This window comes from Narcine bancroftii, chromosome 11 (assembly GCF_036971445.1).
Source record: "Narcine bancroftii isolate sNarBan1 chromosome 11, sNarBan1.hap1, whole genome shotgun sequence".
Lineage (NCBI taxonomy): Eukaryota > Metazoa > Chordata > Chondrichthyes > Torpediniformes > Narcinidae > Narcine > Narcine bancroftii.
In genome coordinates this window covers 18,414,560-18,429,960 of record NC_091479.1, presented here as the reverse complement: position 1 = coordinate 18,429,960, position 15,401 = coordinate 18,414,560, and the positions used below count along the sequence as shown (strand labels likewise).

Sequence of the window (15,401 nt, the reverse complement as noted above, 5' to 3'; positions counted from 1 at the left end):
CAGAATCAGGATTTATTGTCATGAGTTTCAAGATTTGTTAGTTCCTTTGTTGATGGATACTCTAGATCAGGCGGCTAAAGTTGGTCCCTTACCAGATCCTTTTTCTAAAGCAATTATTACTGTGATTCCCAAGAAGGATAGGAATTCCTTGAATGTGGGATCATATAGACCTATTTCCTTGTTAAATGTAGGCTATAAGATAGCAGCCAAGGTTCTGGCTAATAGACTAGCAAAATGCTTACTCGATTTAGTTCATGTGGAATAAGCAGGTTTTATTAAGAACCGTTATTCAATCGATAATGTAGTAAAATTGATTTCTTTGATTAATACTTCACGGCAGCAACCTGACCTACCGATGGTAACCTCTTTGGATGCTGAAAAGGCCTTTGATAGAGTAGAATGGGGCTTTTTTTTTAAGGTTCTGGAAAAGTTAAAGTTGGGCCTCTTTTTACTGGTTGGGTTAAGGCTTTATATAAAAGTCCCACTGCGAGTATGGTGTCCAATGGACAGATAACCTCACCTTTTACATTAACTAGATCAAATAGACAGGGCTGTCCTTTGTCACCAGCTCTTTTTGCATTGGTTATTGAACCTTCGGCGCAGATGATTGGGCAAGATAATGCGATAACAGGTATTAAGGTGAATTCTAATGAATAGAAGATAAATTTGTTTGCAGATGACGTATTGATATATTTAACTCATCCTTTACGGTCTTTGGAGACCTTACATGAACGTTTGTAACAGTATGGAGCTTAATCTGGTTATAAGGTAAATTAGGAGAAGAACAAAATTTGGCCTTTGGCGGAGATGGATTATTCGTCATGTAGACAGATTGTGAAGTTTAGATGGTCTGATCGTATTAAATATTTGTGCATTATTATTGATAATAATTATGATAATTTATTTACGTGTCTGTGGTTCATTGATCATTCAGGAATCTGATGGCAGAGGGGAAGATGTCCTTGTGCCGCTGAGTGCTCGCCTTTAGGCTCCTGTACCTTTTTCCCAATGGTAGCAGAGTGAAGAGGGTATGGCCTGGGTGGTGGGGGGTCCTTGAGGAGAGAGGCTGCTTTCTTGAGCTCTTGTCGATGTCCTTGATGTCGCAGACCAAGTAAACAACCCGCTGGAGTTTTTTTTTTCCTGTCCTGATGAGCATTGGCACCTCCATACCAGGCAGGGATGCGATCAGCCAGTATGCCCTCCACGGTCCACCCGTAGAATTTTCGAGAGCCTTCAGTAACATACTATTAGAGAGGCTCATGGAACAGAGGAAAATGGAAGGTTATATACTATAGGGAAATTCTAATCTGTTGTTAGAGTAGATCACTATGTCAGCACAACAATGTGGGCCGAAAGGCCTGAACTATGTTCTCTTACAAGGAAATAGGCAGAGGGGGAATAGAATAAATATTGTCCTCAGACTGGCGTGGCCGATGGGCTGTTACAAGATCATTGTTTTCCCCTCTTGAATTGCATTTACATGACATTTATGTGACATACTTTCCTTAGGATTGTACCTTTCTAGGTAGTGACAGATCTCAAGTACCCCTGCCCCATATGGTGGGAATGATCATGTAGGGTACATATCATTAGTTTAGTAAACTCATCCTGTGCTGAACAGCTAGTTTACTGGTTAACGTAATGCTGTTACAGTGCCAGTAATCGGGGGCGGGGTTCAAGGAGTTTGTACGTTCTCCCTGGGCCTGTGTGGGTTTCCTCCGGGGGACTCCGGCTTCCCCCCACCCTCCAATTGTACCGGGGATTGTAGGTCGATTGGGTGGCACAGGCTCGTGGGTAGAAAGCGCCCGTTTCCGAGCTGTAGGTCTAAATTTAAATTGGAAATTAAGGTTGGAAACCAGAAATAAAAATTGGGCAGTGTCTGTGAGAAGAGACTAAAGGGTTTGGGCTAAAGGGTTTCTCCTGCCACAGATACTGACTGACCTGATGAGTGTTTCCATTTTATTTTTTGGTTGACTTTTGCCATAGAGGCTGGCAACAAATCACATAATTAGAGGGTAAGTAACAAAATAGACTTGCACCCCACACGTTGACTGGAATCGGAGTTTTAAAATTCGGGGGCACAGTTACCTTTACATCCTCAAGTAAAATAAGCGTCGCTATTACGGAGGAGGCTTGTTGAGTTTTCTTGCGCTGTCTGGCAAGCTGACACAAATTTAGACAGACCAACCTCCTCAGGCAGCCAAAACGTACCAGCCGACAGTAAAAAGCTGACAACTTGGAAGCCGGCCTAAATATAGGCCTCCCTTGTGGGAAGATGCAGTGCATATTAACACAGTCTGAAGCTGTGGTCATTTAAAAGCAGAGGAGGGGGGGGGGGGGGGGGGGGTTGGCAAGGCAGTAAATTCTTGGGCAAGTCTGACACCAGGCACCGTGATTTGATTCCACCCCAACCCCACCACTCCCCGACCCAAACCTCAATTTGCCACATTTTGGAGCTCACTGCTCTTAGGAGGAATATTTGTCCAAAATTTGAGAAAAATGCTCAGCGAAGTAGGGAATCACAGCGAAGATTATGGAGGGATCTGCTGTGCAAATGTGGGCTTGACGTTTGTTTGTTTGTTGTGATGTGTGCTGGGGCAGAGGGAAATGCTAAATAAGGTCCCTGATTTTCAATGTTAACTAATGGTTCATCTTCCATGTTTCTGCTCTGAGTCCACGTGCCCAATTAAAAGAGAAAGCACCATCTGATTGATTGATGGTAACAATCTCCAGTTTCCTCCCCGACCAATCCCCTTGCAGATCCTATCTGAAGACTGGCCCAACTGGTTCTGGGCAGATGTTTTTCCCCACCTTCCGACAAATCTGATTGGTCTGATGCCATGCAGTCTAATTGGCTGATATTCACAACCTCTCATTGCCAGTGGGTTAAAAAAAGGGGCAGAATTTCCTTGCAGTTCTGATGGAATGCTGGTCTGATTTTACTTCATTCACTTTTAAGCCGTGGGTGTGTTGGCAAGGCCGGCATTTATTGCCAATCCCTAATTATTGGTTTGCCCTTGGTGCTGAAGCTTGCTCAACCCAATGTAGTTTTTCTAGTGAAGATATTCAATGGGAAATACAAAGACTGCAGATGATGGAAGCTCCTCCGATCAAGTATCTGCTGGAGAGATGCATGCGGCACGGTAACAGGCCATCTCGGCCCACGAGTCCATGCCACCCCATTGGCCTACAACTCCCGGTACGGTTTGAACAATGGGAGGAAACCGAAGCCCCCAGAGGAAATCAATGCAGATATGGGAAGAGAGTACAAACTCCTTACAGACATCGTGAGATTCAAACCCAGCTCCTGATCGCTGGCGCTGTAACAGCTGGCACTAATTGTGCCAAAACTCAGCAGGTTGGGCAGCATCCATGTTGATGAGGTCTGGTGACACAAGAGACATTACAGTGAAAGACAAATTAAACAAGAGAGACACATAACCAGACATAACACACGTACAAACAAGCAATACACATGCAGGACATAGATATTAAAAAAAAAATAAAAAATTGTTTAATAAGTAGTAGTCTCAGAGGACTTGGTCGGAGCAGTTCCTTTGGTCGTTCAGCATTTTCACTGCTGTGGGAAGACACTGTTCCTCAGCCTGGTGGTGGTGGCTCAGATCCTCCTGTGTATTTTACCTGATCGGAGTAGCTGAACGATGCTGTGGGCCGGGTTGGTAAGGATGTCCGTGGATGCACCTCCAGTGCTCTTGCAACCGCACAGACTCTCTGTTCGATCCATCGGCCGCCCGGCCTCCAGGTCCAAACCTCCGACGCGATCAGTGCCCGAGGCTCTTCTTGCCCTCAGTGCCCTCTCGAATCCCAGTTCCGATACTTGGCTCCCATGAGCAGGTCTCCAGCAGCCCGCAGCATGTGCAGGACCCCCAACCGCAAGTCGCCCGCAGCCTTTAGCTGCGAAGCCCCTCGCTGCTCAGCGACTCTGACCACTGTCCTCTTAGACAGGCACGTGGATGTAAGAAAAATAAAGGTTAATGACAGAGGGAAGGATTATAGTGGAGAAGGTTTACATAGGCTGGCACAACATCGTGAGCCAAAGGGCCTGAACTGTGTGCCATGTTCGATGTTCCACAAGGTTCTGGGGAGAAGGCCAGGCAGTGGGGCTGAGTGGCCGAATGGATCAAAGTCAATAGTGGGGCAGACTCGATGGGCTGAATAGCCTTTTTTCCTCACCTGTGTCTTATCCCAATAATCCTGTCCCAATATTCTCATGCCATACTCTCTCATTCCTCTCTCTCTCTCTCTCTTCCCACCTCCATATTCCCAATACCAGACCCCCATATTCCTCTTTATGTGAAACCCTGGCCCCCTTTAACCTCAGTCCATTCCCTATTCTCCCTTCAATCAATTACTCCATTATCCTCCTTGTATCTTCACACATATTCCTCAGAAGACCATAAGAAACAGGAGCAGGAGTCGGCCATCCGGCCCATCGAGCCTGCTCCGCCATTTACTCCTCCATCACCTTTTCCCACTCTTCACCAAGCTCCCCTCAGTCATTTCCTCATGCTGCACAGATACTTCTTTCCCACATTCCTTTCTCATATTCCACTTGACCTCTATCTTCCCCCATTCCCCACAAACTCGTAAATATATATCCATCCTTTGTTTTAATTTAATCATGTAGCATGGGAGCAGGCCCTTTCAGCTCACCAGCCCATGCCGCCCAATTGACCGACAACACCCAGAAGGAAACCGGAGGCCCCGGAGGAAACCCACACAGAGACAAGTGGAACGTACAAACTTATTAAAGACAGCACCGGATTTGAACCTGGGTCACTGGCGCCATAACACTAAAAGTGGCACTAACTGCTACACTAACCTGCCCGCCCTTTCATATCCATTTTTTTTTCTGCCTTAGGATAATGTGGCAACTCCTTCATAATGTTGTCGTCAGTGTACGTTACTAACTGGTCGGGGTGCAAGCCACAAAAACTCGTCCATCCCCTCCCATGCACCCCAATACCCCATCTCTGTGCACTTCCGTCACCACCAATTTCTCCTCCACTCAATCCTTGCCCCCTCACTTATTCTTGCTTCACCCCTAGACTCTCCCACGCTCCTTTCCTTTTCCCCACCCCTTGTTCTCTCTTTTTCCTCCTTTCTCTTTCCCGCGTCCTTTCTCCCTCCACCACCGTCCCACCTCCCTTATGTCCCGCCTTCCATGTCCCTTCCCCCCACGTCCCTCCTCCATCCCCCCACGACCCACCTCCCTCCCCCACGCCCCGCCTCCCTCCCCCACGCCCCGCCTCCCTCCCCCCACGCCCCGCCTCCCTCCCCCCCACGCCCCGCCTCCCTCCCCCCACGCCCCGCCTCCCTCCCCCCACGCCCCGCCTCCCTCCCCCCCACGCCCCGCCTCCCTCCCCCCACGCCCCGCCTCCCTCCCCCCACGCCCCGCCTCCCTCCCCCCCCACGCCCCGCCTCCCTCCCCCCCACGCCCCGCCTCCCTCCCCCCACGCCCCGCCTCCCTCCCCCCCACGCCCCGCCTCCCTCCCCCCACGCCCCGCCTCCCTCCCCCCACGCCCCGCCTCCCTCCCCCCACGCCCCGCCTCCCTCCCCCCCACGCCCCGCCTCCCTCCCCCCCACGCCCCGCCTCCCTCCCCCCCACGCCCCGCCTCCCTCCCCCCCACGCCCCGCCTCCCTCCCCCCCACGCCCCGCCTCCCTCCCCCCCACGCCCCGCCTCCCTCCCCCCCACGCCCCGCCTCCCTCCCCCCCACGCCCCGCCTCCCTCCCCCACGATCCTGCAGTCCCCGGGACAGCGCTTCCTCAGCATCTGCCTTGCCGCGTTGAAGCCCCCTCCTGCTCAGACCGAGCTGCTGCTGCCCCTCCCCCCTCCCCCCTCCCCCCTCCCCCCCCTCCTTTGCAGGGCCGTGGGAAGAAAAAGGCAGGCAAATTGCCAAGCGAAAAAACCTGGCGGAGCCAGGATCAGGTGTTTCCAATGTGCATCATCCGGCTCCAGACCGGGACGGAAAAGCCTCCAGTGACATAAATAGGGGGACGTGGGGCGATGAGCGCGGTTGCAAAACGTCTTGACTTATTTTAGTTATTTATTTTTTGCCCCCGTTCGCTGAGCTGCAATTTCTCTCTCCCCCCACCCCCGGTTGCGTGGGTGCAACGAGTGTTTTGCATTGGAAGGTGACCATGGCTTTTTCACGGGTAAGGACGTGGGGCTGCAAAGGAGAGGGAGGGAATGCACCAAGAGTGCGTCACGACAGCCCGGCTGCAAGAGGCAGGAATGTGTCTGGAGATAATGCTTTATGCACCCCCCCCCCAGCTCCGATGCAGCCACCGTGCATTTTGCAAGCGGCTTCCAACTTTTAGCGTGTTCCCCCCCCCAACCTCCCCAAAATAGAAACGTCGCCGTGTTTTATTATGCAGACTTCTAATTGCCCTTTCTGTCACCAATGCAGCCTGGCGACGGCCCTGCAGTCATTACCTCCTGGAAGAAATTGCATTTTTATTTTGGTTTTGCTCTTGCACCGGAATTTAACTTTTCCCCGCTGAATGCAAACCAATGCATTTGCACGTGTGTTTAAGACTAGGGGACATGCAAGAAAAGGGGCCGTTGCAGGAGGTGAAGGTGATGCAGAATCGGGTTTTTTTTGGGGGGGGGCGGGGAGACGCGAAAAAAAATTAAATGGCAAACGGGCCACACTTGCAGAAAGCCAGCGGCGCACCCGGGGCGGGGGTTCTGCAGCCGGCAGCTCGCGGGCGCGCCTGTCAGTCACCCTGCCTGGGACTGATCGCCGCACGTGGCGCGGGACCCAGGGGAGGAGGAGGAGGAGGCGCGCGGCGAAGCCACGTGCATTTGTTTACCAGCCCACCTCGCCGGGCAGCTCCACTCTGTGGTGGGGCGGGGGGGGGGGTCGAGGCGGGGTGCCATCGGGGAGGGAGGTGGCGAGGAGCTGAATGTCTCAATGGGGAGTTGTGGGGATGCTCGCTGAATGTTCATTGCCGGATTATTGGGAGGAATGGCCCATTTGCGGCCGTCATGTTGGCGCCAGGGGCGTAATTTAAAATCCGAGCTCCCCCTTTGTCTCGCGTTGGTTGCGCCCCGCAGGAGGGCGGGGTGAAGGCCGTGGGCGGTGATTGGCTGCGACGTCGATTGATGGCCGGGGAGGCCAATCGCGTGGCTTTGGAGCGCGTGAGGGCATCGGGGGGCGGGGGATGCCTCAGTCGGGGTTGAGTCAGCGCAGAGGCGAACGGCGCAGGGCGGGGCGGTCCGGAAAGGTGGTGGAGCCGCCACGGTAACGAACCGCTGACTCGACGCGGGGGAGCTGAGGCGAAGTCGGAGGAAAGTTTGGGGGGGGGGGAGATGCCCAACTGGAATGGAATGGGGGGGGGGGGTGGACCGACGCACTGCCGACGGGTAGGTGTTAAGGGCCCGCGGGGGGGGGGGAGGGAGGAGAGAAGATCGCCTCCACCTACCTGACGGGTCATGGGTGCGCGCGCCTCCTGGTGGCTGGGCTGCGCGGCGCAGCTCCTGCGCATGCGCCCTCCGGCTGGTTTGGGGGTTGCCCTCTTGTCTTTGAGGGCGGGCTTTGTCTGGCCTCCCCACCCAGACCAGTGGAGCTGCTGCCCCTGATGTTGACTGGTTTCTGCCTCGGGCAGCTTGATTTGAATGCAAAGCTGGCTCTTCAAATCCCTTGCTGGAGGGCTCAAGCCCAAAGCGTTCGTTGTCTATCTTTGCTCTATAAAGTGCCCTGTTTGACCAGCTGAGTTTCTCCAGCATTGCTTTTACTTTCATATCGCTTGGTTTCTTTTCAGACTGACGAGAGTGGCAAAAGGCAGGATTGCTGGGATGTGCCCCGCTCCGCAGAGACCCCAGCCTTGTCCACCTGCAGTAATGCTAACATCTTCCACAGAATAAACGCAATGTTGGACAACTCTCTGGACTTCTCAGGAGTCTGCACTACTCCCATCGCCAAGGACTGCAGGGCGAATGTGGGAGGTAATGCCTTTGCAGGGAGTAACATTGGTAGAATTCTTTTTGCTTTGCTCAGCTTGGTGAAGAAAGGAATTTTAAAATCATTGGGTTTGGAGGTACTTGATTAGATCATTATATTCTGGTGTCCATTTTTAAAGTAGTAAAGCCAACAGAATCTGCAGAGATGTGAAGAAATGACACTTAAAAAAAGCTGCTGGGAAAATTCAGTTGGTCAAACAGCAAAGATACATAACCAACATTTTGGCCCATGCTGCCCAATTAACCTACCTGGTATATTTCAAAGAGCAGGAGGAAGGCCCCCCCCCCACAGAAAACCATGCAGGCATAGGGAGAATGTACAAACTCCATACAGGCAGTGCAGGATTCGAACCCCTCTGCTGTAAAGGTGTTGCACTAAGGGCGACGCCAACCATGCTGCCCTTTAGTACAAGCAGGTTAGGTCGATCGTTAAATTTGCATCATGCTTTGGCTTTTGGTGCTTTTCAGAACCTACAGGGAAGTGTTCTTGTGCCATAGGAATTGCTTCTCAGATGTCAAAGGTGATATTGTGATTGGCGAAAGCTGGGAAAGGAAGTAATCCTATTTCTCTATTTTTAATCCAAATGTCAGTGACTTTTGGCCTTGCAACGGAATTGCAATGCAGTAGTGACTCCGCTTCATCTGCATTAATGCAACTTGCATTTGAGGCCTTTCTCACTTTAAAGCCATTTGGTGTATTCTTTCATTGTAAGAAAGTTAAACTTGTCTGTAAACTGCTGTACTTTTATTCTCCAGTTGTAATTGGATAGATTAGGGTAGTGATCAGCTATTTCATTTGATGCAGGACAGTGGTGTTGAAATTTTAAAAAAGCCTTGAATTTATTGAATGAAAAAGCACGATTCTGGTTTGTTACTATCTGTAGTAAGTGGTTAGACCTGTGCTGGCTCATCACATCAGGATTTACCAGTATTTGTGGAAAGTTGGAATTTTTTTTGTAGGGATTCCAGATCTATTGACTTTAGATCAACTTCAAGATGATGCGCTTCCATGACTTGAAGTTTTATAATATTTCACAAGCTTGATCTATTAATTAAATTTGTATCCTTGGGTCAGATGGCAATATTTGGTTACTGGTGAACCTTATTTCTGATTTGTTTTTAATCTGACCTTCAGTTTTCTAAGCATTTTTCTCTAATCAACAATAGCTTCAAACTGTATACTGGAACAGCTAGTTCTATACGAGTGAATTTAGCGAAAGTGATTCATAATTTTTGAATTTTTCAGTGAAATGTGTCCCCTCTATAATTGCTAAGGATTAAGAATTCCAGTCAAATTGTTGGCCTTGTCTGTGACACCACAAATTGTGATTTAACAATTTCTGAAACAACCCAAAATTTCAATGCTGTCAAAAATAGTTTTTTTTTCAGTTGTCTAATTGTCCTTCACAAGGTGATAAAGAGTGGAATGATGGCTTGTTTACATTTTAAACTAAATCCACAGTTAATGGCGAGGGAACGGAATGGAAAGGTGATGGGGTGAGGTAGGGAGAAAGTGGAGCGGTCTAGCAGAAACCAGAGAAGTCCCCTTCCCTCTCAATTCACCTATGACCTCTTGCCTATGGGACTGTGCTTCTCTCCTCCTACTCAGCACCATTTTATTTGGGTGCTTGCATACATTTTGCTCATACCTTGATGAAGGGCTCAAGCCTGAAATGTTGGTTGAGTATCTTTGCTTATATAAAGTACCCTGTTTGACCTGAGTTTCTCCAGCATTGTTTTCCTTTCAATTACTACTTCTGTAGACTTTCAGGTTTAACTCTTCTATTACTATCTTGCCCATTACTGTGGTCGAGTTCACCAATTTGTATTTTTCTGGATTATTCCTGGAGCCTTTTGGGAGATAACAGAAGAACACTAACCATCCTCTGGCACCTCAACTGTGGCTAAAGGACTTTTATTTACCTGTGCTAGGCCCCTTCAGTTTTTTGCAGTAACCACTTTCAAGGTCTGAAGGAATATCATGTTCTGGGGATTTAACTGCCCACATTTGCCTCAAGGATTCATGACCACACTACTGCTGGTTTGTCTCTTGCATAGACAGTGTCTGCTGAGTAAATCCATTTAAAATCTCCCTATCTTTGTTCCGTGCCTAGATGACCACTCTGAAGATTGTCATTTCGTACTTCTGCTTTTAAAGCCTGTTTGGAGGGGGAGGGTTCCTTAATCTTGGTTGCCAGACTTACCTTGTGCCTTTTAGCCCTCTTTATTTCCTCAAGTGTCTTCTTGCTTTGAACTTGAGTTCCTTGTTTGTACCTTGCTGACTATACTTGCTGTACAGCTCCTCCTTGCTTTTGAAAGGATTCCCTACACCACACATGTCAAACTCTAGCCCGCGGGCCAAATTTGGCCCGTGATATAATTATATTTGGCCCGCAAGATTATATCAAATATGTATTAGAGCTGGCCCGCTGGCCGCCACGCCAGTATAGCGCATGCACAGCTAATACTACAAATCCCAGAAAGCTCTGCAAATGCGTTGGCGTCAGCCCGCTAATCGCCCCCACCTCCTCTGTTTACATCTGCGACCTGTCGCCTAACTCACATGGAATAAACCCCTTACGAAAAATGGCCAAACGAAAGACTGAAAACAGGACCTTTCAAGACAGGTAGGAGGCAAACTCTGATCCCATAGTTTGATGAACTTGCCTCTAAGAAGAGGTGCCAAGTATCTGATTTAGACCCAGGTGCATCAGAGTAAATCACAGTGTAGCAAGCTAAGCTTGGATTAATATTTGGTTAACTTTGGACTGTTCATAGTTGAAAGATTGGATTTTCATTGAAGCAGTTTTTATTTTTTTGACTTGTTGGCTTGTGGAAAAAATACATTTAAAAGGAGGTTAAAGGCTATAGAGAAATATTATTTATTGAATATTTTATTTCTCATTTAATGCTTCTTCTGGAAAGAGTTTAACCAAAACTATTATTAAACATTTATTTTAATAAGAAAAAGTTTAACATTACATGTTGAAAGAAGAGAAAACATGCAAATGTTGTTGAAAATTTTCAATAAATATTTAGTTTGGCCCACGACGTAGTCCAAGTTTTTAATTTTGGCCCTCTGTGAATTTGAGTTTGACGCCCCTGCCCTACACTGTTAGCATTTCCTTGAAAGTGCAACCCTTCACCTATGAAAAAACCTGTTGGGTTCTTCTCGCATTTTTGTTTTTAATGGTCTCAATCCATACTTGCAGATCCTTTCTGATATTGTCAAAATTAGCCTTTTTTTCTTCCCCCCCCCCACCATTTCAAATCTTGGCTAAAGGACCTGACACACTGATCCCTTTTCCACAGTAATCTTGAAACTAATGGCATTATGATCACTAGATCCAAAATGTTCCCTTTCAAAAGCATTTGTTACCTGCCCAGTCTTGTTCCTTGATGGGAGATCTAGCATTGCACTCTGGTTGGACATCTATATTAAGGACAGTTTCCTGAACACATTTGACAAACTCTAACCCATTCAGCCTTTAATTAAAACATGATAGGAGTCCCAGTCAAAATGTGGAAAGCTGAAATTGCATGCTATTACAACCTTTTTTCAACTTCTGTCTTTTTACAGATGTACTGCTCCGATTCCTTCTGACTATTGGGTGGTCTATATTTGCATTAATGTGATCATCCCATTCCTCTGTTCCACCTACATCGATTCAACAGATGAGCACTTGTATCTCTTGTGTGAGCATTGCTGTAACATCAGAGTAGCAATGCTGCTCCTTCCTATATCCCTTCTCTATCACTTCTGTAACAGAACCCTGGAACATTTAGCTGCAATAGTCCTCCTGTTGGAGGGCAGCAGCGATCATCAAAGACCCACACCACCCTGCACATGCTCTGTTCTTGCTGCTGCTCTCAGGAAAGAGGTATTGGTGCCACAAGACTCGCACCACCAGGTTCAGGAACAGCTGCTCCCCCTTCATCAGTCTTCTCAATAACAAACTCAATCAAGGACTCATTTAAGGATTCTTGCACACTTTGATTTTATTCTCCCTGTTGGTCAGTTTGTTTATATTTATCTTTTAACAATTCTTGTACAGTTTACTTTTTGCATTACCAATTAGTGGTAATTCTGCACCTGCAGGAAAAAGGAATCTCTGGGTGTATGTGGTGTCATTTATGTACTCTAAGAATAAATCTGAAAATCTCAAATCTGCCCCTCCTGCAACCATATCTCATAATTCCACATCCTGATTGTTCTCAGCTCATTCAACTTTCCTGCATTGAAATAGATGCAACTCACATTATTCACTCAACCTTGTTTGTCTGCAGGCATCTTTTTTCCATCAACACTCCACTAAATGCTGTGGGCCCGTCCCTCTGTTACCCTAGTTTAAATTTTCCGAGACCAACGCTAGTAAATCTTCCTGCAATGATGGTTCCCCCTTGACCATAACCAATCGATTTTGAAACAGCAATAAGATGCATGGAGATTCATCAGCTATTGGCAGGATGAATCCATCCATAACAGCAACTGCTTTCTTTGGGTGTCACATGACTGAAGATGACTAAAGTGGATTGCAGATTAGTAATTTTCTGAAGTCGCAAAATGAAAAATTGTAGTTTTACAGTAGTTAGCATAGCAGTTAGCGCAATGCAATTAATGTCTGCCACCAGGGGTTGAATCCACTGTTGTCTGAGGATTTTGTTCTCCCCATGACTGTGGGTTTCCTCCGGGTGCTCTCATTTCCTTCCATGTTGCAAATATGGATGAGATTGGGTTTAATTGGCCACATAAATGTAATTATTAGTGTTCTGAATCTTTAAAGTTAAATGAATACCAGTTATCCTGTATTGGTGTATTCTAATATTCACCCCAAATTTTGGATTTTATTTAGAATTGATTTGTTTCCCAGGCAGCTCGATAAAATTGGTTGATAACCATGATCCTTTTAATTGGTCACCCAGCTATAGGAAGGATCATTCAGCTAGAAAAGGTACAAAAAGATTTATTACTGGGGCTGGTGGGATTCACTTGCAAGGAGGGGTAGGAAAAAGGTTGGGACTTTTCTCCCTGGAGTGTAAAAGGTTAAGAGGAAGACCTTGAAGAGGTGTATAAAATCAGGAGGGGAGAGAGGAGGCAAATAGTCATTCTTTTCCCCAGGATAACAGAGAGTAACAATAAGAAGGCATAGATTTAAAATGGAGGAGAGAAGGAGTTTAAAAGGGGACCTGAGGGGCACCTTCAAAGAAGGTGGGGTGTAGATAGAACAAGACACTAGAAGGTACAGTTGTGTTTGAAAGATGTATGGGTCCATGGATATGAAAGGTTTAGCAGGATACAAGATTGACTTGGGTGGAGATCTTTGTTGGCATAGACAAGTTGTGCTGAAGGATTTTTTCAGTCCTGTAAAACTGATGTTGGTGCTTTAAGGGCCTGATAGCAACTGAGTGGAACACTTGTACTGTAGGGTGGGTTACATGTGAAAGTCGGATTGCAGTATGGAGTTGAGCGAAAATGACAAACCATGAAGGGTTGTAGTGTCTCCAAGAATAAAAAGGTTGGGACTTTTCTCCCTGGAGTGTAAAAGGCTGAGGAAGACAACCTTGAAGAGGTGTATAAAATCAGGAGGGGAGAGAGGAGGTATTCTTTTCCCCACGGTAATGGAGTCATCCTCATGGACCTGCTTGCTTGCATTTCTTTGCACTTCATTCCGAGAATTATTGGAGAAGGTGTTAATTCAGTTCTTACCCTGCTTGCATTAGCAAAATATGAATGTTCTAGACTCCACACTTCTAAATTTTCTCACTTGAAGAAATTGGGGCAGGTTTCAATTAATTTTGAAACTTTGTTTTAAAACCAGCTTTGGAATGTGGAATTTCTTTCTAGTATATTGGCTTAGTATCCCTTTGAAGCTTGGATATAGAATGGGGGGGGGTGAAAATAAATGAAGGGCAGCTCTGGCAATCATACGCGACATGTAGCATAAACTTCAATTTGAATTGAAATTGCTGAAACTTGCGCATTGTCTGAAAGTTCATTGGCAACTGCAGATGTTGCATTTTGAGCATAAGGCTCATTAAAATAGCTTTGTCTAGAATACTAAAACATCCTTGACCAAAGAGTTGAAGGAAAACAATTTGCTAATTTTGAACCAAGATTTGTGGGATAATGCTATTACAGCCATCGGGGTGGAGGGGGAGGGGTGGGGTGGTGGTGGTGGCGGCGATGGCCCCCTTGGGGCCACAGCATATTTAAATAAAGCCTTGTTTTCTTTTTACTTCCTGTAACATAAATATTGTAGTCTGTAGGAGAGAAGCATAGAAGAAAACAGAACTTGACTGCTTCACAGGAAAGCGGGGGGCCCCATAAACTTGACACTGTCCTGGGTTGGGGGGGGCATTTATAGAAAACAATAGTATTGAGCTAAGTTGGCATGAATCTATGAACGTTAAATCTTTGATTAAGCTAACAGTATTGAGGACCTGAGGGAATCGTGTGCTACTTGGATATCTGAATCTTGTGATGTTCAGGTCAAGAATGAAGCACATGGCATTTGGGAAAATATATGGGCATAGATCAGTGAAAATAATGGTCCTTTCCAGATTGACAGGGTATAATTTAAAAGGTGCTGCAAACATTGTTTCTTAGTCTGACTTGTTCATAATCTAATAATTTGGCCAAGGAGACAAAGGTTTGATTTGAATTGGCAAAATTGGAATGAAGTAGAATTGAGGGGTGATGGGAATGTTGAAAGACTGGAGCAACGGGGACTTGTTGAGCTTTCTTGTGAAGGTAGAGAGTGCCTCTAGTATGGTGTCCCTACCAATAAGAGAAATGAAAGTGTCCCTTCAGAGATCTGGAGTGTTCAAGAATCCCACCTCCAATGCCACTGTCTCAAACCTCTGGAGCTGCATGACTTCTACTCTGTTAATATGGTGAGCCAGAGCTCCAGGATTCATCTCCTTTGGTCCCTATTTCCAAACCAAAGCTGTTAATGGCAGAGGCACTTAGAGCTTTACTCACCATTGGCATGCATGAATCCTGGTTCCAATCCCAAGTTCCCATGAGCCAGTCTCCACAGCTGCAGCTTTGTCCTTCAGCTGCAGTGGTCTTCTCCCATGTTGCTCAGTGGAGTGGTCTGGTGACCTGCACCAGTCTGCTACGCATATTCCTTGTTTAGGCTGCAAATCATGGGCACTGAACCAGAGCAGACCTGTGTATTTGAAAAGTGTTAATAACTTTGAGGATGGGACAATTATCTGGAAGGAATTCCTTGATAGAGCAGCAAGCTCTGGTCCATTCTGTTGCTACCCCAAACTCAGAAAAGACATCATCTTGGGAGCAAGTGGTGCTGAACTTCAAACATGTGGGTAATAACATTTCCTGGATTTAAGGGTGCACGTAGCATTCAAGGAAATGGCAACAGTGGCTGGTATTACTATTTGATTTGCAAT

At 47.0% G+C, this 15,401-nt stretch overlaps 1 protein-coding gene across 3 annotated transcripts in view; it reads left to right on the top strand.

Annotated features, from left to right (window-relative positions):
- The first annotated feature begins 5,899 nt into the window (after positions 1-5,899).
- cpeb1a (cytoplasmic polyadenylation element binding protein 1a) overlaps positions 5,900-15,401 on the top strand; it is a 61,255-nt gene continuing 51,753 nt past the window's right edge. The window contains exons 1-2 of one of the 3 annotated variants that reach the window (XM_069902771.1): positions 5,900-6,178; positions 7,790-7,973. In XM_069902771.1, coding sequence (XP_069758872.1) covers positions 6,164-6,178; positions 7,790-7,973 — 199 coding nt within the window. In that variant the 5' untranslated portion in view covers positions 5,900-6,163. Of the gene's footprint in view, positions 6,179-7,174; positions 7,270-7,789; positions 7,974-15,401 lie in introns of those variants that run through there. The other 2 variants (XM_069902772.1, XM_069902773.1) reach the window with 2 other exon arrangements.